This window comes from Artemia sp. Qi Xiang Cuo, chromosome 14 (assembly GCF_049724085.1).
Source record: "Artemia sp. Qi Xiang Cuo chromosome 14, ASM4972408v1, whole genome shotgun sequence".
Classification (NCBI taxonomy): domain Eukaryota; kingdom Metazoa; phylum Arthropoda; class Branchiopoda; order Anostraca; family Artemiidae; genus Artemia; species Artemia sp. Qi Xiang Cuo.
The window spans coordinates 48,763,214-48,789,389 of NC_142807.1; the positions used below are offsets into that span (position 1 = coordinate 48,763,214).

Genomic DNA, 26,176 nt, shown 5'->3' on the forward strand with positions numbered 1-26,176 from the left:
CATATCCTTTCCCGGATGGCACTCATGACTGTGAATGCATTTATGCCCTTATATCTTGAAGTTTATAGGCTTCTTAGTCTTGACTAGGGCGTTGCTCCATTCAGGAGAAGGTGAGCAGCGCTAAACCCCGAAAGGTTCAAAGCTTAAAGAAAACCTGAAAAGGAAACAATTATATCGAATGATTAAAAAAAAACATTTTTCTTCATCTGAAAGTAAGGAGCAACATTACACCTTAAAACGAGCAGAAATTATGCCGTATATGGGGGAGGTGACAGCCCCTTCCGCAGCCTTCGCTCATTACACTTAAGTCTCAGCTTTCTTCAAAAATACTACTCATTCAAATTTAAATTCTTGTGTTTCAGAAGTGGTTTTTAAAGAATTTGGCCAAAAAGTCCAACTTTAGCGTAAAGAGCGAGGAATGAGGAAGAAGCAGCCCCCTTCATATTCGGAACAATTTCTACTCATTTTAAGTTTTAATGTTGCTCCTTATTTTCAGTTGATAAACCTGTTGTTTTTTTAATTGCTGACAATTTTCATACCAGAAAATTCCCCCCCCCCCCTGAAAAATTTCTAAAGGAAAGTTCCCTCTCGAAAATTATCCTCCCGGCGGAACATTCTCCCCTTGGGAAATCCCTCCCATCTATAGAAAATCCCTCCCTACCCTAGAAATGATAAAATGCGGATAGGTGCGACTCTGGATTTGACATGCATCGAAGGACACTAGGATATCTAACCTTTGGGACTTTTAAACCAGCAATTGTGTTTCACACGGCCGAAAATGGTAAGTCAATTATATGGATTTATTATAAAAACAAAATCACAAAAAAAAAATCATAGCACCAAAATGTCAAAAATGGAACTGCCTATTTACACATAAAAACAAACTCATTCATAAGCCTCACTGTAAGATTATGGTCTCACCGTGAACAAAAAAAAACTACAGAATAGACCTTCAACTGCAGGCAACGCAAGTTATATTTCACATGAGTTAAGAAATTTTATGGGACAATTTAGAAACTGAAGGATTATATTTGGGGCTAAAATGGTGAATTTTTAGAATGAAACGTTTTGATTTTCGTTTCTTTGTAAAATAGCGAATCTGAAACAATTATGAAGATTTGCCCAGCCCTTTTTCAAGCAATAGCAACACATTTCTGTTCAGTAGGGCAACTTTCATAATAGACAAAGCATAATTGGACATAGGGTAGACCGTGTGTGGCAGCAAGAAACCATTAGAAATAACGAAATCGAGTTATTGAAGCCTGAAAATGTGTATTTGAAATTAAGAAGCCCCTTGATCATAAACCTTTTCACAGAAAGTATCTTCAAAGCCCTCTCTCAAATTTTGAAAATGTACACATTATTTTTAACTGTATAATTATAAAAGTAAGCAAAAATATATAAATAAGATATCGTTTTGCGAGAAAATGTATTTCAAATGACCTCTCTTATGAAAACCAAAGTGTTTATGAGTATTATATAGCTGGTGATAGAGGAAACACGCACCTCCAATTTTTTTAGGGGGGAAGGGGGTAAGCAGTGTCAGAAAAAAAACATGTAAGTTGTTTTTCTTTCCCTACGTTTTTTTTTAAAATTCTTTACATTTCTAAGAGAACCAACTTTTGCACAACCGATTTCAACTGAAAAATTTCAAATATTCGCATACCCTTGTTGAACACCTCACTCTCTATAGTCTTGACAATATATATGAAAAAAAAATAGTAAACAAAACCTAATAAAAAAAAACATCTGAAATTTTCGCTCTTTTTTTTTATTAACCATAGATCAACCTGAATCTAGCAATATATAAAGTTTATTTCATGGTAATATCCCCTTCAACCATGCCAACTTCACAGTGGATATTCCCTTTACAACAAGTTTGTATGTAGAGTCACTACAAAGAACAGCTTGACTATCAAACACAGCTGCAACACAACAGACACCCGTTTCTACATATACAGATTTAACAACTAGAGGATAATCTTTTGAATCAAGGACTGAAACAGTTGCCAAACATCCTGTACCAATATTAACCTTTAGGTGACAACTCTCTAGTAAAACTGACTGCAATACTTGAAACTTTAGAATAGGACCATTATAATGTCTCATTAAATAAGAGCCACGGAAACTGAAAACGTTCATATTTATTCTGATTATGATATAGTTAACTACAGGTTTGGCCACTCTAAATGTCTTCTTGTTTAAATTCCAACTAGGGGAAACTCTGTTTGATTCCTTGAAATGAAAGAAGTCTGATTTTTCCTTATCTGTGAGCAATTCAGAACGAGCAGGTCCATCTAGAAATTCTTCAATATCCATTTGTAGAAAATGAACGTAAGGTACGAGGCTTCGTGCCTCCTGTAATTAAACAGGCGAAATAGAACACAAGCTATAAGTCTTAGCAATTCCTAAAAACAGTTAGTTGAAATAGAGCATAAAGTATGCTCTAAAGCATAAATGTGTATGCGTCCTTTAACATATAGAAATATAACACAAAAACTGAATATTTGGTATAAACCTTCATCCTTCCTGCAATTAAACAGTTGAGTTGAATTAGCTTCATGTACCGTACGACAACATTTTTTTTACCATAATAGGAATGGCAGTAAGACTAGAATTTTTAGATGTATTATTCTTTCATTTTCACGATCTATCCTCCTTTCAACTGTTCTATGGACATTTTGTTTTTGTTTTTTTATTTTGGGAAAATGAAATAACCCCCTTTCAAAAAGGTGCTTGTTGTAGCGTGAATAAGGAAGCAGTTTTTTACTTTTCTAGATTCTTCTTTCACTACTAAAATCATCTTCGTTATTAATTTTTGGATTCATGTCAGAGGATAATTTATCCATCCATATAATTCCAGAATCTTTCCATTCGTGTAATTCCAAAATAAATTCTAGCATTATATGCATGTACACATGTGTACACGAATGCCATCTTTTATCCTGTGCTCCAAATTTGTATCAATGGGGGTATTGTTACCTTGAAACACACTTTAGCTTAGGATTTATGTCCCGTGTGCAAGTTTTTGATATGTTGTTTTTCTCCAGCCTTTTGGTTTGAATGACCCAACGTAAGACGACAATTTTTCTATCACTCGACTGATGAAATTCATCTTATCCATATAACCTACTGAATTTCCTTTTGGAATTTACTTTGGGATTTTTTTTTTAATTCTTAGCTGAAATATACGTTGAAAATACGTCAGACGCATGCAAAAATACGAAATTTTTTCTATTTTAAATTTAGGTCAAGGAAAAAGGTTAATAATGACATAATTCTGCTTTGGTAAACAGATAAACCTGATATTAATGAATTCAATGACATAAATATCTTATCCTGTCAGCATGGACCACAGCTTTAAGCTTATCACAAAATTACACAATTTTCAGGGAACACAAATCTTAAGCCAAATAACAGTCTTTTTTACAATCATTTTTTTTTAATTTAAAATTTCTTTAGAATGACCTTTTTTTTAATTTCTTAGAATGAACAATAATATAGAATTTTCTTACCCTTTTATGTTATTTTCAGTAATGTTGTTTCTATATTGCCAGTACTTGGCAATTACTCATACGTATCCGAAAACCACCAAATAAAATCAGAATCATCAAAAACTAATAAAACTTTAAAAATCAAAAATCACATAAGTCACAATCTATATAGAAATTATGCACATAGCATAATTCGGTCTAGTGGGTAATGTCATGACATCATGTGAAATTCCCATTAAAGAAAGTGGTTCATTCTTTACAGGGTTTTGAAGCTATAAAATTATCTTACCGTTAGGGTAACCGTTGTTGCTATCAATATTAATAGTTAATGATAGAAGTTTTGGAGGAAGCGTTAAATGCTTCCTTCCACACAACATTATACGTGTAACGTTCATTTTCAGGTGGTAGCTGAACTTTCAAGGAAAGTTATTTTGTCGTTTAATATGGGAAAATGCTAGGTACCAACATAAAATGATTAAAGACAGGTGTACCAAGGTTGACGCCGACAAATTCGAAAGTTTGCCCTTGTAGTTCATCTACGGTCATCGCAAACGCTGGTCGAAGTGGAAATTGATGTCGTTGTACTTTGTGGCAACTTGTCCAGCTGCTTTGAAACCAAAAATATTACAACTATTGATGGTTCAATCATCACTTACGTTAAAATGAAGCTAAAGCAAAACAGGAGTATAAGCCCCGGATTCGTTTGTAGAACCCATTGGTGAACGGTGACTTCGTAAAAGAAGGCGAACCACTTCATTTGGAAACTGTGAACATGGCAATAAAATTCGACCCTACAAGCATCAATCTCCAAATGAATCAACTTTATTTGCTACTTTTCTTTGGGGAAACAGAGGGCTACGCGGTGAACACACTCTACAACTTACTCTTCAGTTAAGTCTATATTAAAGCTGTCATGTCAGAAAAAAAAAGCTTACAGGTTTAAACGCAACCAGTTATATACTGTAAGTAGGAAGGCCCAAAAAACAAAAATCTGTAATTATTACAAATGATGATTCGATATTTGACAAGGGATTACAACAATTTCAAAACATTAATAACCAATACATTTAGAGAGCATAAATTACGTTATTCCCCCCCCCCCCCCGCGATGGTCGTATCGTTTTTAGTATCTATGACGCATGCAATGTTACACAAGATGACAAACTGATTTGAAAAAAATTACGATTGAATAAGGAACGTGCTATTTTAGCTTCTATCAAGGATAGAAGGAAGAATTAATATTTAGTATCTATGACAGCAAAATTACACAAAATGACAAATGACTCCGAACAACTAAAAAAAAGACATGGAACAAGAAACAGCAACAAATCACATTGAATTGCAAACGAAAACATGACTTAAAATTGAAGAATAACACGATGATTATGCTATTCCGGAGTACAGAAATTTCAGATAATTACGATTGAATAAGAAACATGTTAAGCCGGAAGGAGGAACTGAATTTATGACAGAATTTCTTATTTCAACTGAAATGGCTGATTTACCACCCTATTACTTGAAACTAAATAATAAAACGTTGATTATACCAATTTTAAATATTTCAGACGGCCTAGGCATTGGAAAACATACTTTTAAATGAATCCGAATAGCTAAAGTAAAAGACATGGAAAAAAATCGGAAGCAGTGAAGCACGAAAATGAAGTGAAAGCGAGATCTGGGACTAGAAGACATTTGACAACCAGTCTCACAACGAATACATTGAACCCTAAATGAAATTTGCGGTTAGAACAGAAGCAAGAGTGAGAATCACAACGAGTTCCAGATGAAAACAAATCCTTTAAAATATATGAATCTTTGATGCATTAATAGGGAGGAGGAATTGAATTTACGCCAGACTTTCTTAGCTAAATTGCCAAAATTTCATAGATCATGCTAATAAATGATTAGAGAATCGAATATTTACAAACCTTGTTTAAAGATAGAAGATATAAACCAGTGCATTATTAAGAAGCAGTAAATTTTATTTCGTAAGATATTAAATTTTTAGTGTTGGTCAGCTCTAAATTACATCACACATTTTTGATTGAGATACCATAACAAGTCTCAAATATCATTATATCTTAAGAGCCTACTTTTATTTCCTCCCCATTGGCTAATTGAAAAGAAGGGTCTATTTAAAATTCTATGAGGGGAAGCAGAGAACAAAGAGGGACAAGGAGATAGAAAGAGAGAGAATGAAAGAGAGAGCGAGAGAGATAGAGAGAGTGAGCAAGAGAGAGGAAGAGAGGTACTTACATCGTAACCATGTTGGGTTTTATACCTTTCAATAAAATTAAATAATTGGCTTTCATTATTCAAAGATAAATTCGAATTAGAAATTAACATGGTCAGTGTTTCCACTGAGCACTGCAGCGCTTTTTCACTCAATGCTTCTGAAGAACCATTTAGAAACACCTAAAAAGGGAAAAGGAAAAAATGAAGGTAGGGAAAGGCATGAAAAACAGTCTTGACGGTGAAAAGCTGTGATATATTCAAGTCCAACTGTTATGGTTTTAGGCGAATTTCGACATAGAAAGAATTCTATTTTAATTACCTACATATTTACCACCCTCAAGAAGCAGAAAAATAGACAAGATAATATAAAAAAAAACCAGATATTATCCAAAGAGGAAAAATAAAAAGCAGACTCGATCGAACTAAGTAAAAGGGCTGACTCAAGGAGAGTTTCAAATGGAAGCTTTGAAAACAAACCATATATTAGCATTAAAGTATTAGCACACTTCAAGTGCTCCCATCAGCTGTTGTTCTGCCTTTGCATAATTTTCAAAATATGTAAAATCAGCAAATAATGAGAACGTTTTCTCGTTGCTAGATCACGTCTGAGCTGATGAGCAGACAGAGCAGCATTTGCAACCCTGTATTCTATTACTTAAGTCGACAACATGGACAGAAAAAAGTAATGATCCAAGCCCTGTGGTACCCCATATTGTATCTCCTGGAGATTGGATGTGCTCTCAGGCAAAGAAATAATGGGATAGAAATTAAGGTTTTGCCGTGAAACGGTAGCGTAAAAATTATGCGCAGAAACATAGTCTAAGAATTCTACAGCAATTACCTTGTAAAGTTAATCTACTATCCTAGCACCGAAATCTAACTGGAATAGGTTTAGAAAGTAGAAAAAACAACTTACTCTCTTCGCATATTTGGCTAAGTAGGGCTTGCACAGAACTTCAGAAGCAAGCTCACACATTAAGGCAGCATTTTCAGGCGAAGTCTGTGAGAAGAACAGTGCCAATATTCCAGTTTCTAGACTTGGACAAATATATTTATCAGCCAAAGAAAACAGACCCAAAGAAGATTCTACATTTAGTGATAAAACGCGTGAAAAAACACATTCTGATTGCAGAACTCTGAAATAAAGGAAAGAAAAATGAGCAATATTGAAGTGGTACACTTCTAGCCAGATGATACCGTTGTGTCAATATTTTCCGTACAGGCCTCTCAAAGACGTATTAGCCAAACCACTCATTGAAAAAAAAAACGAAAAAAGTACTATGAGATTTAATAGAAAGAAGAAACGATTAGAGAGCATTAAAGTGATCAGTGATTGTCAAAAGACAACTCGTAGTTTTTCAATCATTTGAATTTTATGTTGTTTTTTTTTAATGTAATGGCTGTAGTGTCTCAAGTTATCTCGCAAACATTTCTCATAAATCCAACTAAAGATTATAATTAACCAATGATAACATGACATCAACTATCTCGTACATAAGCAAAGATGGGTAAACGTTAGAACTTCCCTGATAAAAAATTAAATAATATAAAAATATGAGATATGATTCTGAAGAGAGAGTTAATGCCTCTATTCAGTCATCTGAAATTCAGTTCAATTAGTTTAGTGAAAACACAGATTGTTTCAAAAGTAGCTACTTCATGCATAAAAGTTCTTTTGGACATCAATTTTCTAGACTTTTGAACAAAATGGAATGAAGCAAAACTAGTGCCAGAGTAAGTGTGCCTATAAAAAAGTAAAACTAAATTGATTATGGAAAATACATTTATTCTGATAGATTTTATTATTTCTTGTTAACTTTATTAGTGGTCACATTTTTCTTTTTTTAGCCGATGGATGGGACATAAAAAAGAAACAAGTACGTTTAGCAATAGACCTACAGACTATATTTCCAGCAAAGCGTAGATAACACTTGTGCGTTGAGGCGGGATAGTAGTCCAGCCTTTATTTTTGATGATTTCAGTTCGTTTTTGTTTAGCTTAACTATTTATTCATTTTAACTTCAGTTTTTCTTTTAACTTCCATTTATACAGTCAAGATAACCCTGATAATTCTAAGTTGACCTAATATAATAGGTCAAACTTAAAACAAAAGGATTTAAACAATGTCACAGTTGTATTTTTGTCTCTGCCCGTTTTAGGTTCTAATGTTGTTTTCTAATTTTCTCTGAAATAGTTTTTTAAAATAACAACTGCATAAAGAGTGAAAAAATACCTTTGAAAACTCAGAACAACAATCAAATTGGCTATGTACTAGGCTAAACGGGTTTCGAGGCCAAAGACTTCAATCATATTTACGGCCAAATAATTAGAATATTAAAATGTAAACTGTTCAGTGCACTTACTCGATGAACAGGGAAAAAACATCAAAATTCGTTTCTTCGACTACTTCAAGATCAGAAATAGCATTATTCTCAAATAATTTCCATTTAAGTGCAGCTGCAAGCACAGCACTTTCACTGCAAACCTTATTAGGATTTAACACCAGAATCTGAAAAATCAGCACAAATTGGTATTTAAATATTTAACAAAATATTCACATAAACGTTTCAAAAGTCAAAAACAAGTTTAGCCAAACAAATTCCTAAAATAATAACTCGTTATAATAACATTATTATATGGACTATCACGCCCAATAAGGCCCGTAGATTACTTCAAGTAAGCCCATAGGAGCCTATCAATAATCCTCAATTGTAATTCATTTCAGATACGTAAATCACTAATAATAGCTGGTATATTATAATTTGTATATTTGCAATTAATAGTAAGGACCCCTTTGGGTAAAAGAACACCACATAAATACTGGTCTCATTCTCAATGGCCAGGGTGACTTAGCCATCAATAATAGAGTTTCTTTTAGCTCTTGCAGGCAAGGTTTAAGTGTTTTAGGTTTCCTTTTTTTCCTTTTTGATTCATATCAATTTCTCCTTTGTTTTGAGATTGACTATTTTTCTTCTACATCAGCTCTTAGTTTTTTTTTCATTGAACAGCTTTTTTTTCAAACTTCATAGGCTGAACTTAGCCAGATTTTGCACCAAGTGTGGACGTCAGTATTTTTCAGTGAATAAGGATTTAGCTCCTTTTAAAACTGCTTCAGGATTTTTTTTTTTTTTTTTTTTTTTTACTTTTTTCATTTTTACTCTTTTTTTAGCGCGTTATTCCACAACAATTCTGCAAAACTCTGCAACTTGGACTTAGCTCACTATAGCTCATAGTCAGAACTTACCTGGGTTTTGCACCAAGTCAGCAGTTAGCTTGTTGGCACACTCATCCAGTTAAATACAAGCATATTCTACAGTCAACAGTTATATATATTTTTTTTTTAATATACAAGGAAAACATAATAATTTGTCAATCGATGCGTCTTCCTATGAGGATAATTTGCCTTGACTCTCGCAATCCAAGTGCAGACAGAGAACTAACTAGTGATTTCTATCTTGGACAAAACTAATGGGTTTTTTTTTGTAACAATAAGATTTTAGTAGCATTCAACTTTAGTAACAAGTTTTGACGCTTCAAAAAAAACTAAAATATAAACTATATATGTATATATATATATATATATATATATATATATATATATATATATATATATATATATATATATACATATATATATATATATATATATATATATATATATATATATATATATATACATATATAAGTGCATAATTTGCCGAGTGGATTGGTGCACTGGATTTACGATCCTTTGTCCGAGAGGACGAGGGTTCGAGTTCTAGTGTACCCAATTATTTGGTTTGGGAAGGGGTTCAGTGGCGTGACTCTGTAAGCTCAGCCAGAGTCGACCCAGCTTTGAATGGGTACCTGAAGAAATCTGGGGAAGGTAAACAGGAAGGGTGTGTTAAAGCACAGGAGGGTTGGCCCCCAACCCCCATTGCACTTCCTGGCTGAAGGGCCAAGAAACGGAGATCATCACCGCCGGTAGGGACTGTAAAGTCCAATGCCGCATTTCTTATCTTTACCATAATACTAGGGGCCTGTGATTTAGTATTTAAACAGAAACCTACAGAAAATATTCGCAGAATTTTTATAGCCATCAACTGAATTTCTATGGCCCATTTTTAGGGGGCCAGGTCCCTCTAATCAAAAAACAGATTGTACATTACGGTCCCCTTGACCCAGGAACTTACTGAGGTAGATTCAAGTCGTTAAAAAAATAACTTGTGGGTCCCTGTTAGGAAGCCTGTTTTTTTTTTTTTTTTTTTTTTTTTTTTTTTTTTTTTTTTTTTTTTTTTTTTTTTTTAAGGGAGTTAAAAGTATAAGTCTAAGCTGATAAATAGGGTCCCCTTGGCCCAACCACTTTTAAATTTCAAGCTGTCGAGAAAAAAAAAACTTTTTGATCCCATTTTCAGTCTTTTTTAGCCCAGAAACTTTAAAAGAAGGTTCAAGCCGTTTAGGGAGAAAGTTTCTTGGACCTTTATTAGGCGACGTTTTTGAGGGACCAAAATTTTGCTTCAGACTGGTTCAGACAGTTTCAGACTGGCCAAAGATAAAAGTTTGTGGCCTATTTCTGGGCCCCCGCATCCTTCAACAAAATGCTGTCTTCTTGGCCTCGGGAACGACTACGAAAAGTTACAAGCCAATCAGACACCTAATATTGAACATGCACCCCTTTTTCGCTATGAAATCAATATATAGACAACTGGCAATTTTTTAATTTGCTGCTTTTGTCCCAAGGGCTGCGGGGTCATGTTGTTCCCAGAGACATAGGCTATTTATTGGACATTCAGCTATTCTGAACAAAGTGAATATCTCTAAATTTTGATCTGATATTATGGGGTGCAGCAGGTAACAGAAAGGCCACGTGGTGAGGTTTGGTTGCCCTCCAGTAACTTTAAGCCCTTAAAGAGGCCCCTAGGAACAAGAATAAAAAATCAAATGAGTCTCTTCCCAAGTATCCATAGCCACCCGTTCTATACAAAGTGGCCAAAAAATAGACAGGGGTGGGACATGGCTCTTTACTATAGGCAATGCTATAGGATTCACCCTAAGTTCGAGGGTGGTTAGGAGGTAATCAGAGTTTCTTTAATTAAAGCGTTTCTTTAATTAATCAGCGTTTCGTTATTTAATTCACAGTTGTGGTAACTAGCTTAGGGTTACATGAAAAAACCTCAACACAAATGGCGGAATACAACGAACATACCAGTACATTAAATGTTTTTCTAAGATCAGTTTTACTTCACTGCCCTCTCCAATACGCCTCAGCTCCCATTCCCACAAGAATATGTTTATGTGTCCTTATGTTTACAATCATCCTTTTCTCTTCATTTTATCTGACTCCTTTTCTTCTTATCCAAAAAGAAAAATCTCAAACTGAAGGAATAAAAAAGTAGTTGCATTGCCAAATATACCTCATTGTGATTAATCCTTTGGCCATCTTTGATGTTACTAAACTTAATAGTAATGATTTGCAGAGAATCAATTTCTGGAAAAACTTCAATCATTCTAGTGAATCTAAAAAACATAAGAAGATTATTTAGAAGCGTTAAGTAATGTGATAAACAGTGGCGGAGTTCAGGGCGGGGTAGGGGGACAGGGGGGGGCAGTTACCCCTCCCAATAATCTGAAAAAGAACTATAATTTATTAAGTAGCTTTAAAACTGCTTAAAAGCTCGTTTTAAGTGTCAAATTTCCTCTTTACTTTGGGCAGATAATTTTTTTTCCAATTAATCCATACTCGTTTCTAACATACTTTTTAAATATTGCACGGAAAACGAGAAAAATAGGGGTCCATTATTCATTATAATATGTTCCACATCAATGTTTTTCCAAATATAGGCCTACTGCCTTTGAAACCTTATCATCAAGTAAAAGTGTGAGCCTAGTTAATGGCAAAATTGAAAAATGTTCTATGCTTCCTGTTTCGTCACATTTGCTCAGGTAAATTTTTTCAGACATTTAAGGTGCTTTTACTTCCTAAAATCTATCACTTCAAGATTAGATTCTCTTGTTTTAAAACTTTCAAAAGTGAAAATGAATACACCCTCTACATCTGCAAATAGGACAGAAATGGAATCATTGAAGGATCTGAAGATGAATAAGACAGTGAATATAATTTCCTGAATGAAAAAGAAATCATTGAAAAAGAAAATAAGAGTTAGTGCTTTTTACAATGATATTCGTACTATAAATAGATAGGTCAAATCGGTTGTAGTTTAGTCATAGAATTTGGTACTGGGGGATCTGCCCCAGGAATCATTTAATTGTATTATTTATTATTTCCAGTATTTAATTGAACTCCGATTCTCTTACTTGTCATTGAAATTCCTAATAAACACTAATAAGGTCCTACTCCTTACGTTTCAGATTCACATACTAACCCATAAATGTAGAACTGCCTCTATGTATAATACCATGATGATTCCTTGCTATTTTTGTTTTTCTAAATGTTTCTTTTAAGCAGCTCCAAAAAAATTAGCGTAAATGTGCTAAGAATTATGACTGGAATTAGTCGCATTTCACATAACGCCAGCGCTACTTGTGAGGCATTTATCTCTGCATCAGCATGCAATACGAAATGTCTGCAGAGAATAGAACAAAGTGAATTTAAACACATTAGGTATATTTTACTCACAATTTAGACATTTTGTGCGCATGTATAAGCGGTTTTGCCGCATTCTCTTTTTCTATTGTTATCAGTTTTACCAGCACTAGGAGACTGAGCTTTTATTGTGAAAGGAATTATAGATATAAAAACAATATTAAGTGTAACCCCCCTCCGGAAATGTATACCGCCATGCCCTGATTTACACAAGAAAAACTTCTGCGTAATTTTTCTAGAATTCGTTTTTTTTTGCAAAGATACAAAGGGGGGGGGGGTAATTTTCAAACACTAGGAGTCAATTTTCTCTTCCAATTGGCATCCATTGCAATTTTTAATTAGTTTAAGGTTTCTGCCGCAATTATATCAAGAACTGTTTAGGTTTTCTAGATATTCTTTGTCAAATAATGCCCAACAGATAAGTTAATAATTCTGACTTTATTTTTCGAATACTTTCAAATTTGAAATACGGTCGCTATTTATATATGGAAAATATGTCACAATATAATGTTACACAATCTATGGTACTTTGACTTATCCTGTATCTTTACTTAGACAGCTTTATTGCGCTGGCTATGGTTCTTGTTTTGGCTTTATGTGGCCCGCAGATATAAATGCTATTTATTAATATAAATCGACGAAACCACAAAACAATCAATTTAATATAAAAATCATAAAAAATATTTCAATAAATCACATGTATTGAAAATGCAGTACAACAAATTAAATCTTACAGAGTCAAAACCCATTCAAAATTACGAGAAAATGAAGAGCGCAATACCCGAGGCTGTTAGAATGGAGCTTGGTTCAATTATGAGCATCCTGTGCTGGGCACGGGGGTTGGGAGAAGTGGATGGGGGATATGTACTGCAGTATTAGTGGTGAATCTGGCTGAAAAAAGCCAAGTGTATACGAGATTCATGTTCGCACACCCGAAAGCTTCTTTACGCTAGATTACTGTCGTATGCAGCAGCTCATTCCTAACAATTTTAGTAAAGGCCGAACACCAGCGCTTATATTTATGATTTTTTAATGTGTGTTCATTGTTTTTAATTCACCAAGTAGCGTGTTTGTTAAATAGTTACTGTTCTTCACTACTGCTTGAATAGCACCTAATTCAATAGCACCCCCTCTTGTCCCCCTCCCCTCTCCATAAAAATACTGTAGCTACGCCACTGGTGATAAAGATAGGATACAGAGAAGAGAGTAGCTAGCCTATATAAATTATCTTTTGTTATTTAGATTTTTCCTGTAGATTTTAATTAAAATCTGCCCTCCGTTTCTAATGATTCAATTTTTCTCCCGAATTACTAGAAGATAAAACCCTTCTTTTGGTAAGTAAAATGTTTGCATTTGATGAGAATTCCCTCAGTACCGTACTACATAAGCATGCTCACATATACGAGGCAGAGGAAATTACTTCTCAAGATTGGCCCGAACCACCGTCTTCTATATGACAAACTGAAAAATGATGGGCTAAAATGACAATGTTTGTGATTTAATCAGTCCTCCTTGACAATTTTCTGGCAATTCTCCCAAATATCATCCCCTACCCCTTATATAACTACTAATACTACTGCATCAAGCCGCTTTTGGCCAACACAGCTACACACACTTCCCCTCCATCCCACCCTTCAATATTTCCTTACATCCTCTCACCCCAATTGGGGACGACCTGCTTTTTGTTTGGCTCTAGACAGTTGGTTGACAAGGATTGTCTTTACAATTTGTTAACCTTCAACCACAGAATGTGTCCTTGCCATCTCAACCTTTCTCTCATTATAGCCACAAAAAGCGGGATTGAATTACGTTTTTCCTACAGCGGCTACAGCTTACAGTAGATATAGCAAAGAATGAAAAAGTTAGCGACACTTCAGATGCAAAGAATTTATTATTTTTTTTTTTTAGTAAGAATTAGTGACAGCAATAAAAGGATTAAAAAATTGTAAGGCCCCAGGTATTCATGGTTTGGTACATGAAATTTTGTTAATATGAGGGTTATTGACCTATCACGTTTTAGCACATTCTCAAAAGGGGTACTTGTCTGTTATAGCGCTGACCATTCAAGAAGTGAAGTTAGGCTAATCCTAATGAGATATAACTAAGTATGATAAAAATATAATACTTTAGAAACAAATTTGGGCTATGTATTCGCACATTAGGGGGGGGGAGTATAGCGGTTCTGCATGCAAAAAGTGTTAGGTACAATTATTCTACATATTATGCAGTAAGAATTGTTTTCTAACTTCACACCATCCAAATGCTGTACCCTCAACTCCTCCTAATGTGCAAATATATAGCCCAAATTATATATTCTCCACATATTCGGTCAGTTCTCTTTGTCTTGTCTCACGCTAAGCTGAAAAAAAACGGTTCTATAATGCGTCAATGAATGATCAACTTGAGTGGTCGGCGCTACAACAAACAAGTACCTCAAAATGTTCTGTCCATTTCCTTTTAACTCTTTCCTTATCAATAATTGTAGCCCCATCCTCTCTTCAAATGGGACAAGTCTAGATTGACTATGCCCTCCCAATTTATTAGCACGCCAGTACAATATTTTACTATTGTGTTGTGTGGCTGTATCACCCAGATCTTCAGCATTTTTATCCATGGCCACTACTTCACACCTCTTTAATCCATATTTTAATACTTTCTCCACTTACTTTGCATTCCTCTTATTTTCATACGATCTATCACTCAAATAAGTCTTGTACAAGCGCCTCCTCCTCTCTATTAGACATAAAGAATTTCACTAATATTCCTAACTGCGTTTCTAACTTCACTCCCTAAGACAATGTTAGTGACTTCACAAACTACTTTCTTAAGCTTAGTCTTTCCATCTTCTATACTGTCTAATTTTAGACTCCTTACCAACGTCATAGCTCCCAGGAACGTAGTTAACCTTACTTATAAAAAAAAATATATACTTCTGTTTACATGAAGACAAAAACGTAGTCTTAATGCATAAAATGCAACACTATTTTATATGGATTGTGTGTCTGTCATCGAGGGTCGATGTTATAAAAGGAAAGTTGTAAACTGGTAAAGAATGTCAAACTTTGAAGTATCTCTAAACAAAATCCAGCAAAAATTTGTTACCCTTAGCAGACAACATTTTTGTTGTTCTAGGGTATTTGACAGTAAGGTCCAGACAGTAATCTAGCTATCTCTTCTATGATGACACTTTTGATATAAAACACATTGGGAATTTAGTGTCTATACAGGTTGCTAGAACTTTGGTAAGGACAGCATTTCACAGAATTCAGAAGCAAACATATGTTAACCCTTAAATCCTACTATTCTTGGTACAATAATCCTTTTCACAGATTTTCCTGTCATTTCTTAGAAACCAAGGTAAGGTCACTAGCGCCTGTGCTCCATTTCAAACCAAAGAGCTTTAAACAAATTTTCTTATTAACCATTCTTTTATAAGTGTTCAAACTTTAAAGTTTGGCTACATAGGCTATTAAGTTTGGAGAACAAATTAAGAAAGAGGTAAATTCTCTTCAGAGGTCCAATCTTAGAGAGGTGAAGATTGGGGACACCAGATTTTCTTTCAGAAGTAGGGGAAGATGGCAAAAATAATTGGAAAACGTGTGAACTATAAGAAGGCAGTCAGCCTTCTTGGATTTAAACTTTTGATGAGTTCTAGTGCTCTTTCTAAGAGTAAAAAATTATTGGACAGTGCTAAGCCCCCTGCTTACCTTTTTTGTCTGGGTCCCATAGTGGCAAAACAGTATGTGAAATTGAAAATCAATATGAAATACTTAAATAGAAAGAAAATATGTTTCTAGAGGAATCTAACGCTTGTAATTTTCAGGGCCAACAGTCCAAATCTACAGGAAAATACTACTTATATATAAAAGAATTCATATGCAATTTTAAAGAAAAAACACTTATTCCTTAAGCCTTTTTGAAAGCAAAAATTAATAGATCCTAGACTCAATAGAATTTTGTCTCTTCAAATGGGTTAATGGTAAATTTTGAAACAACATTCAAATGAGGAAATTGGATATTATGAAAATAAGTCTGTTTTTTTGTTGTTTTTTTTTCTAGTTAAAATCCAACTTAAATTATGGAGACTGCTTAGCCAAAGCCCACAGCCCAAGAAAAGTAAACTCTTAGCATAAGCTTGAAAAAGGCCTCTTTAAAAAAAAAACAGATTCCAAAAAAAATTTTAATAGCAAAAACATTTACTAAAAAAGCTTTCTGATGAAAGTAAAGAGCATAGTTAAAACTTAGAAGAAAATTTATTGCTTTTCAAATTATTGCTTCGCAATTTACACAACATACAATTGGAAAACTAACTCAAATAACCCAACTCCTGATATTCCCTTGCATTTGCATAATTTATAGAACAGGTGCAAAACAGCTTGTATTTGTAGAACCAAATAAAAATCAGGATGATGAGAAACAGAAAATTTCTTAAGCAGCCTGTAGAAAACAAGAGATCAATTTACAAGGCTCTCAATAGTCTTTCACTAGCCATAATATCAAAAACTTTTAATAAGTAATTCAAATATGCTATAAAAAAAACTCAAGCAAGCACAGACTTCAGTAAAGTGCCAGTTTTTTAGAATTCTACAAACCTAGGGAAATATCACGAGTCAGTTTATTTGACCTAGTTTTGTTAAACCACATGTTTTATGGAACTAGCATTGTATAAACCACAGGGCAATAATTTTTGTTCATTTTGAGTTTCAACTTTGCTCTTTGTTATCATTAGAAATTTTTTTTTTTTCTAAATTAATCTTATTAAATTTATACAATAAGCCCAGCAAAAGATCTTTGTCTAACTTTGGCAGTGAAATTAAAGAAGTCAACATAAGTTTTTGGTATCATAGAGCATTAATACAGTTTTACTTCCAAACTCTCCCAAATTTCAAACAAAATATATTCAACTTTGGGACATAAAATAGAGTCCCGAGGAGCATATGATCTCCAGTATTTTGACAAGTTGAAGAGAAAAATTCAATCATTTATGAAACACTGCCCTTGAGTAGCATCATATTTTTATGCAACACATATGGCTTATTATGATAGAGGCTGCACTGTACAAGGTAAGTAAAGCAAAACTTCGATACGCAGTATGGTACGTGGTATTTCTGCTTATCAGTCTTAGCAAAAGGTATCACTTTGAAACTTTTTATTAGGTTTCAAATGCTGCGACTAGCGAGATTAAAACGACTTATATTTACTGATGATGATCCTGCATGGATTTTAACATTTCTATTTGGTTGATTGGTCGGTTATACTGTTTGGTCCTAGGTAGTTGGATGGATGATAAGGTGAAAACCTCGTTCAAGTGCACATTTGTCTCAATTGCTGGATTAGGACGACAGTTTTTTTTTTTTTTTTTTTTTTTTTTTTTTTTTTTTGCCAAGTAATTACCTCTTAAACATAATAGTGTAGAGTATCAGAAAAATTTGTACCAAAGCACTGCATGCATTTATGCTTAAATTCTAGAAATCCTCATATAGGGTTTAATTAAAATTATAAGCTCATGTTCTTCAAAAAAAAAAAAAAAAAAAAAAAAAAAAAAAAAAAAAAAAAAACTTTTTAGAGCTATTATGCATGTCACTTGTCAGACAAAAGCACATAGAAGGTAGGGGAAGTTTTTTTATGTTAAAGTGGCAAAAAGAAATAGTTTATGAAAACAATATTTCACTCCTTGAATGTACAACATTCAGTCCCATATTTTAGCAATAACTCTTAAATAAAAAATGATGTGTCCCATATTTAAGCAATAGCTCTTAAATAAAAAATTATGTGTTGTCAGCCATAGGCAGGCATTGGAGGTTGCATCAATGATGGTACAAAGTAGGTGTGAAATCAGTAGCACCAAACCAAACAATTATTTTTCTAATCTAACAAGAATGTAGCAAGTAGTAACTAAAGATGAAAAGTGAATTACCAAAAATAAGAAATGCAAATTAGATCAAGATCACTTTCACAAAGCAGAGGTTACAACCAACACACAAAAAATATAACATGATCACAAAAAAAAATGAATAAAATTTTCCAGACCCTATTTATTCTAATACGAGCTAGCTGCAGTTTGTGACAAAGGTACCTAGGTTAGGTTATGTATTTAATATATGCTATGCTTTACCCTATGCTTTATGGTAAAACAAAATTTAGATTGATTCTGGGCTATCTCTTTATAGACCTTTCAAATCTTACACTCACTTTCAACTCCCAAGAGCTGCTTGCAAATATATGCTATGGAATATATGGAAAATTATATGAAAAATATGAAGTTTTTCTAAATTCACCAATATTAAGTGGCCATTGGAGGGGAAAGGAATGTTGGTAGATACCTTGGAAGACTAAAGCAAAGGTTAAGGGGTATCGCCTAAAGCATATATAGCAGGATATATTATAAGAAAAACCAAAAACTAAACTTGAGATTTTTTGCGGGGTGGGATTCAGGGAGTAGATTAACTGTGAATTGAGGGCTTAAATTAGGCTACACTAACCCTATAGGAAGACTTCTTTGGAGAACGAAACACTCTAGTAACAAAAGAGCAATACAATTCAATTATTTGTTCAACTCTCTTTCCAAGTATAATTTTCTGTAAAATAAAAATATTACTCCATCTCTCCCAAATGAAGCCAAATTTTGTCCTTAGGGTATAGACAAAATGTCAAAATAAATGCAATGAAAACACATTCCTTACTTTATAGCATACAGGGATTTATATTAATCATATCTTTTGGTGGCTCCTTCTATTTTAATCCATGTCTTTCCCAATTTTGTATATAACCTATGGATATATCTGGTCCATTATGAAAAGGGATACAACTGCATCCCCCCTCCCCGTGATGGTCCCAGGTAAATCCCTAACGTATATAAAAAAATTTAAAGGAAAACAGTGAAATTCTTACTAAATTTCTTACAACGAAATTCTTACCTAACATAGTAATATTTGGTAAAAGTGCCACCTATAAAATTGAATAGCACTACTTGTTTGTTATCATAATGCTTCCTCCTTAGAAGGAATCTTCATGCAGAATTTTTTTGATTATTGATAAAATTACAGTTAAACTGCTCTTCTGAAGGAAACACACTAATAAAACAAAAGTAGTGCAATATCAGGGTCAATTTCCTAACAACAAGCACCACCTCTCATCCTGATTGTCCTATATATAGTCCTAAATAATATATTTATTTTTTGTTTGTCATCCCATGATGAGTTGCATAATGGATAGCTGTATTCTTGACTTGATGAAATCTAGTTTCTTCTGAGTGATGAAAACTGAATTGCAAATAAAAATATTGTTTAAAAAAAATAAAAACTTGGATAGCAATTGGAGGAAACATGATAATCTAATTATATGAAACATGCTGTATATCAGGTAAGAATTTCATTGTAAGAAATTTAGTAAAAATTTCAGTGTTTTCTTTTTTTATATACATTAGAGATTTACCTGGGACCATCAGGGGGAAGGACAATATCCAGAAAATAAACCATTATATTAAGAAAGACCAAAAAACAAGGAATCAAATGGTACTGTTTTTATTTTTTGGCAAGTTTACTTTGAAGAGGAAAATACTATAGGGTAACATATCTTCAGAAGAAACACTATCAAACAAAAAGATTGACATTTTTAGATAGCTAATTTTATGTTTTTTTCATGTTTAAGGTTGCATTTGTGAAAATTCCTCCCACCCCCTAATGTTGTTGTATGTAGCCCTAAGCTTTATGCAGCACTAAAGATTAAAAATGATGAAATTCTTACTTTAAAATATACAGTAAGTTCTGATTAATCATGCTACCCTGTTTTCTTCTGTTTTTCTAAATTTTTTTTGCATGTTTTGAATATTTTTTCATAGTAAAATTATTGCTAAATTTACTGTATGATACTATAAACAAATAAATTAAAATGGTGTTGTTTTCTTCTATTTTTAGATGCATTTGTAAATTTCAAGGAAAAGCAATTCAATATTATATAAGACAAGCACTGAAGATAAACCACATGGTTCCACATCATATTTCATGAACCTAGTTAGACCCTGGCGCTGTGTTGATAAGGGAAGGCTGGCGGCAGCAGGGCCAAAAATAACAGCAGCAGCACACCATGCCACCAGTAATTTTTTTTGTTTTGTGCCACCGCTGGTGAGATTTCAGCAGTGTACTGCCAATGCAATCAATGTTGACTGCAAACATTAATGTTTTCATCAGTCTTTTTCCAATCCCAGCTTGAATTTACAACAGATTTGGGCCTATTCATGAGTTAAAACTTTGCAAGTCATTGGCTGGATGCTGGTCTTCTTTGTTATTTATCAAGAGAAGTAGAAACCTGGTCAAAACAAAATGGCTGTGGCATTTCAGAATTCTTGCACAATAGTTGAAATAATAGATAATAGTTTCACCATAGCATTTAATAAGATCCAAGGAGTCTAATTAAAAGGGAGCACACACAAAAAAACAAATTAGGCCAGTAGCCTATGAGAAATCTAAAAATACCCAAGACAATGAACAGGTCCTAATGGGGAGCCCTGGGTCTATCAAAATATTTCTATGGTGTCCACAGGGAATTTGATACCATTTTCTTCCACCTCCACTTTAATTGAAAAAAAATAATTATCTTTTTGGTATCCCTGCTTTCAATTAAAAAAATTGAGGTATTATCATCTTAAAATGATAGCCCCCTACCCCCCCCCCCCTATGGACCAAAACAAACAATTTTTTTTATGAATCATACTTTTGGGGTCACTTCCGTTTCAATCTTCAATTCCCCAACCTTTTACATAGTCTATAGCTAAATTTTGTCTCAATAGAAGTTTTTTTTTTGGGGGGGGGGGGGGTAAAATTTTTTCAGAAGAAGATTATATTTTCTTTAATCTATCAGGCATTCAATAAATCAGCAATAAACATTAAGAAAATATATCTAGAAATATCAAAAGAAAACAAAATTCTGCAAACTTACAATTCAGCTGTCACAACAATCTGTTGACTAGCAATTTCAAAATCCAACTGAACCTGTATAGTGTATGCATTCTGTTCCACTTAAAAATAAAATTCTTGACTATGAATGATGTAAGAATCTTATAGCAATTGGGAAACTGCATTCAAAATGGTTTAATCTCATTTCATAAAGACAATACTTTTGTCAACATATGAAGAACCATGTATATTGCAATTGTATTGTATATGTCTGGTTTTTATGCAAAGTAACATAAGATACAAAAACTAATGAACAAGAGAGTAGTGAAGAATTATGGTATGCAAAGTAATATTTGGCTGGGATAGTCACTTGTGATGAATCACTATGGGTGGCACCATGATTGGGTTATTTTTGGGGAACCAATTTTTTTTCAGGGTGACACACAGATTTTCAGGGAAATCACCCCAAATTTGGGGATAGTGGAAGCCCTGCTTACTTCTAATCAAGAAAATTGAAATACTTAACCACACAAGAAAAGCTCCAACTTTGCAGGTGACACAATAAAGAATTGCCACAAAATGAATTCAAAGTTAGCCCAACACCACTGCCTGTACTGGCAGCAGTGTGCTGGTGGTGTTGCAACACGTTGGTGGCAGTCAACTGGGCCCTTTATTGATAGTGTTTGGTTGATATGCCAGCCTGGCACCAGGATCTAAACATAGTTATAACTTGAAAACTTTTGAGTGAAGATTTAGTGATACCAATATAGCTATTAATTTTGATGGGGCTGCAAAAAATGAATGTACTGACTATGAAAAAAGCTTATATTCCTTTCTTAATCCTACCCTTCTGAAACAGATTTAGCCCATGTCAATTTTGGTTTAACCATAACATATTTCCTAATTTTGTGTTTTGTACAACATGTAAACATAAGGGTTATTTTGATCAAGCAGAAAATATATTTAGATGTTGAAGTCTGAAGAACACTCACAACTTGCAGTATTAGAATGGTTGATAAACAACTTACAGTAAAAGTTGACTGTTCTTGTCAATAGACAGATGCTTTTTTATCATTGAATTGCTTTATTTTTTTTTAACTTTAGCAAAATGTCCTTCAAGAACAGAACAAAATGGTGCCATTAAGAATTATTGGCACTTGTTAATTAAACAAAACACATCCAAGAAGTGAAATTATGCTAATCCTACTAAAATTGACCTTCATATAACTTTTAGTTTATATAATAATATAATTTAAGCTATAGGCCTATATTTGCACAATTGGGGGGGGGGGGGGGTGAAGTAGTTGGACAGTGCCCCAAACATAACATAAAATAACTCCCACCCCCTAATGTGCAAAAATATAGCACAAATTATACAATTCCAATGCATTCTATCACTCATCACTTGTCTTTGTGGCTATAAAGCTGGTTTTCTGAGATTGTTTAATTTACAAGTACTTAATTAGGTAAATTTGCAGGTGGCACAATAATTTAGCTAGGATGAAAGTGAATACATCATTTGATGCCTTTTCTTACACTCTTTCAAAATTCAATAATTGCTTCTGTTGCAAATTGCATCTTGAGTCCTTAAAGGGGCCCTAAATGTATTTCATTTTTGTAACCACACAAAGAAGTTATCAACAGTAGTTAAATTATTGAAAAGTTGTTAAAAACATATCACTAGTTAATAAATAAGTTGTTCAAGAGTAGTATATTCCAAGAATACTTATTTTTAACAATTCAAACATCATTCATTGGACCACACAAATGTAAACCATTTTCCTAATGTTTCATGTTTTTCAAATGCCATCAACAAAAATAGCACTGGATTTTGTAATTCAAAACTTTGCCATCAACAATTCAGGGTACATATTTGCACATTAGGGGGGGGGGGGGGTTAAATTTCATGGTAACTTTCTAGTGGATCATATAATTTAGCTAGGATGACAGTGAAAACATCATTTGATGTTTTTTATGCTCTTTCATAATTCATATAAAATACATTGGAGTCCCTTTAAGGGCTCAAGATGCAATTTGCAACAGAAGCAATCATTAAATTATGAAAGAACATAAAGGGTTCTAAACAGCCCATAGTCACCAAAAGATAAGAAGCATGTTTCTAAAAAAATTGGCTAATGAGAAAAATTGCTAATTGTAGGTAGGCTAATTTAGGAATGGTAATTATCATGGTAAATTTTTACCCAATCATATTATTTACTTATGAATAAAGTAAACATACTACTCAATGCCTTTTTTTAGGCTCTTTCCAAATATAATAATCATTTTTGTTGGAAATGAATTTTAACCCCCATCCCTATATATACCAATTCAGGGTATATATTTGCACATTAGGGGGGTGGGGGTAAATTTCATTTCTGATGTAAATGGGAGGTAAGTTTAAAATTTACCCCTACCCCCTAATGTGTAAATATATACCCTAAATTGGTATATATATGGGGTGGGGGTTAAATTCATTTTCAACAAAAATGATTATTTTATTTGGAAAGAGCATAAAAAAAGGCATCAAGTGGTATATTCACTTTGTTTGTAAGTTAATAATATGATTTGGTAAAAATTTACCAGTATTATTTTTCTTAGTCTTAATAGTGAAATTTTAGGTAAAATTCTACTTTAGTTACTTTTGGCTATCTTGGAAAGGAGTTGGGTTAGGAAAATGAAACTTTCAGGGATGGATGTACATGCTAAGGTTTGTCCCGGGAATGTAATTTGAAGTACCTACCTCCACTCACCCCCCCTCTATATAATGGTAAATTACTGCACATTACTAGTTGTTTTTAACTCATATTTCATCCTATATTACTATCATAAATATAAATCACTGCTTACCTTACACAACTTCTGCTTTTAACCTTGTTCATTAAAATATATTCCAAAATCCTATTTAAATCCTAAGCCATTTAATTTTCAAACCATGCTGACTTTCTTTATGGTATATGAAACCTGGTTAGTTGTGATGTCACACTTGCCTTATCAGACACCCTTACCCTTAAGGGCAGCAGGCACATGCCAAACAACTCCGTTGACAAGACCATTTAAACTGTATCAATTAGGGAAAGGACTTCACAAGAGAGATCAGTAAAAACAGCCTAATCCCTTTTAGAGGACAAATTATGCCATAGGAAGATGTTTAGGAAGCATTAATAGATAGAGTGCTAAAAACATCAGAATCGACTTCAGAGGACACGTTATATCACGGGAAGAGGTTTTTAAAATCCCCCTTCCCCCAAACTCAAAATTTCCAAAATTTTACTTTAGAAGCTTTTAAATATTTCTAAAGCACTAATAGATAGAGGCTACAAGTTTCAGAATTGACTTCAGAGGACACGTTATATCACGGGAAGAGGGTTTTAAAATCCCCTTCCCCCTAACTCAAAATTTTCCAAAATTTTATTTTAAAAGCTTTATTTTAAAATAAAATTTTGGAAAATTTTGAGTTAGGGGGGATGGTGGATTTTCAAAACCACGGCCTCATAGCTAACGGGGACTCATAAGTAAAGTGTTATAATGGGAGTGAAATCGAGTTGATATATTGAGAAATATTTAAAAGAGAATATGTTTAAATTCGTGAAATTTTGAGGGTTTTGTTCCATAGTAGATAATTTCAAAATTTAAAATAGAGATTGTTCACGCATACTACGAGTCTTAGGTTTTTATAGCTCTCTCTCGTAGTGACTAATAAGATGATTCATATGACATAATTTGTCATCTAAAATGGATTAGGTTATTTTTACTGATCTCTCTTGTGAAATCCTTTCCTAATTAATACAGTTTAAATGGTCTTATCAACAGAGTTGTTTGGCATGTGCCTGCTACCCTTAAGGGTAAGGGTGTCTGATAAGGCAAGTGTGACATCACAACTAACCAGGTTTCATATACCATAAAGAAAGTCAGCATGGTTTGAAAATTAAATGGCTTAGGATTTAAATAGGATTTTGGAATATATTTTAATGAACAAGGTTAAAAGCAGAAGTTGTGTAAGGTAAGCAGTGATTTATATTTATGATAGTAATATAGGATGAAATATGATTTAAAAACAACTAGTAATTTGCAGTAATTTATAATTATATAGAGGGGGGATGAGTGGAGGTAGGTACTTCAAAGTACCTTCCCGGGACAAATCTTAGCATATACATCCATCCCTGAAAGTTTCATTTTCCTAACCCAACTCCTTTCCAAGATAGCCAAAAGTAACTAAAGTAGAATTTTACCAAATTTTATTTACAAAACAAATTTGAACTAGAAACCCATCAAAAATAGCATCAATTTTTCTGCAATGTCATTTTTGAGGAGTTTTAGGCTCTTTTCAAGAATTCTGCAAATATGTTTCCTTTTAACATTTTGCAATTAAGACTAAGGAGAATGATAATTACCATTCTTGAACCAACCAAAAATTGAAATTTTCTCTTGCTAAATAGTTTTGTTTTAAAACGAATTTTTAAAATTTGTGCAACTATGGACTGTTTTACCATTTGGTGTCACATTAAGGGCTCAAAATGGAATTTGCCTCAGAAATAACTTTTGAACTATGAAAGGATAAAAAAAAGGGATCAATTTGTGTGTTCTCTTTTATCTTAGCTATATTTTGTTGTAAACTGCAAATTTATTCTTAGGCCTAGCCTATCAAGTCAGCTTTTTAACTCAATACAAGTTTCTCACGCCTGTCTTTGAAAAAATAAATAAAAAAGAATTGTGCATAAAGCTAAGCCTTTAATTGAACAAAAATCACCCTTTATAAAAACATTTAGGACTAATTATTGCCAGCAGCAATTACCCTAAACGTTTTTCAAAATTTCACCCATGAAATTTTGAATTAAATGTTTTGCTGAGCGTAAAAGTTCGTCAAAAGTTCGTCAAATCTTGTAGAAAATTAGGACACTTTACTTTCGTTTTTTCGTCACTTTACCTTTGGTTCCCACTTGTCCGATTTTTTTTAACGAAAAACGGCGCAC

At 33.4% G+C, this 26,176-nt stretch overlaps 1 protein-coding gene across 2 annotated transcripts; it reads right to left on the bottom strand.

The window, feature by feature from the left end:
• Positions 1–860: 860 nt before the first annotated feature.
• On the bottom strand, positions 861–26,020 carry LOC148944557 (uncharacterized). Of its 2 annotated transcripts, XM_089100111.1 has the most exons (7): positions 25,954–26,020; positions 21,733–21,919; positions 11,123–11,225; positions 8,093–8,238; positions 6,646–6,865; positions 5,751–5,909; positions 861–2,358 (listed from the first exon to the last, which is right to left on the bottom strand). In XM_089100111.1, exons 3-7 carry the CDS (start codon positions 11,213–11,215, stop codon positions 1,819–1,821), a joined length of 1,158 nt encoding a protein of 385 aa, XP_088956237.1. In that variant the 5' UTR covers positions 11,216–11,225; positions 21,733–21,919; positions 25,954–26,020; the 3' UTR covers positions 861–1,818. The 2 variants fall into 2 exon arrangements, with proteins under 2 accessions (XP_088956237.1, XP_088956238.1); XM_089100112.1 differs by lacking the exon at positions 5,751–5,909.
• Between the last annotated feature and the right edge of the window lie 156 nt (positions 26,021–26,176).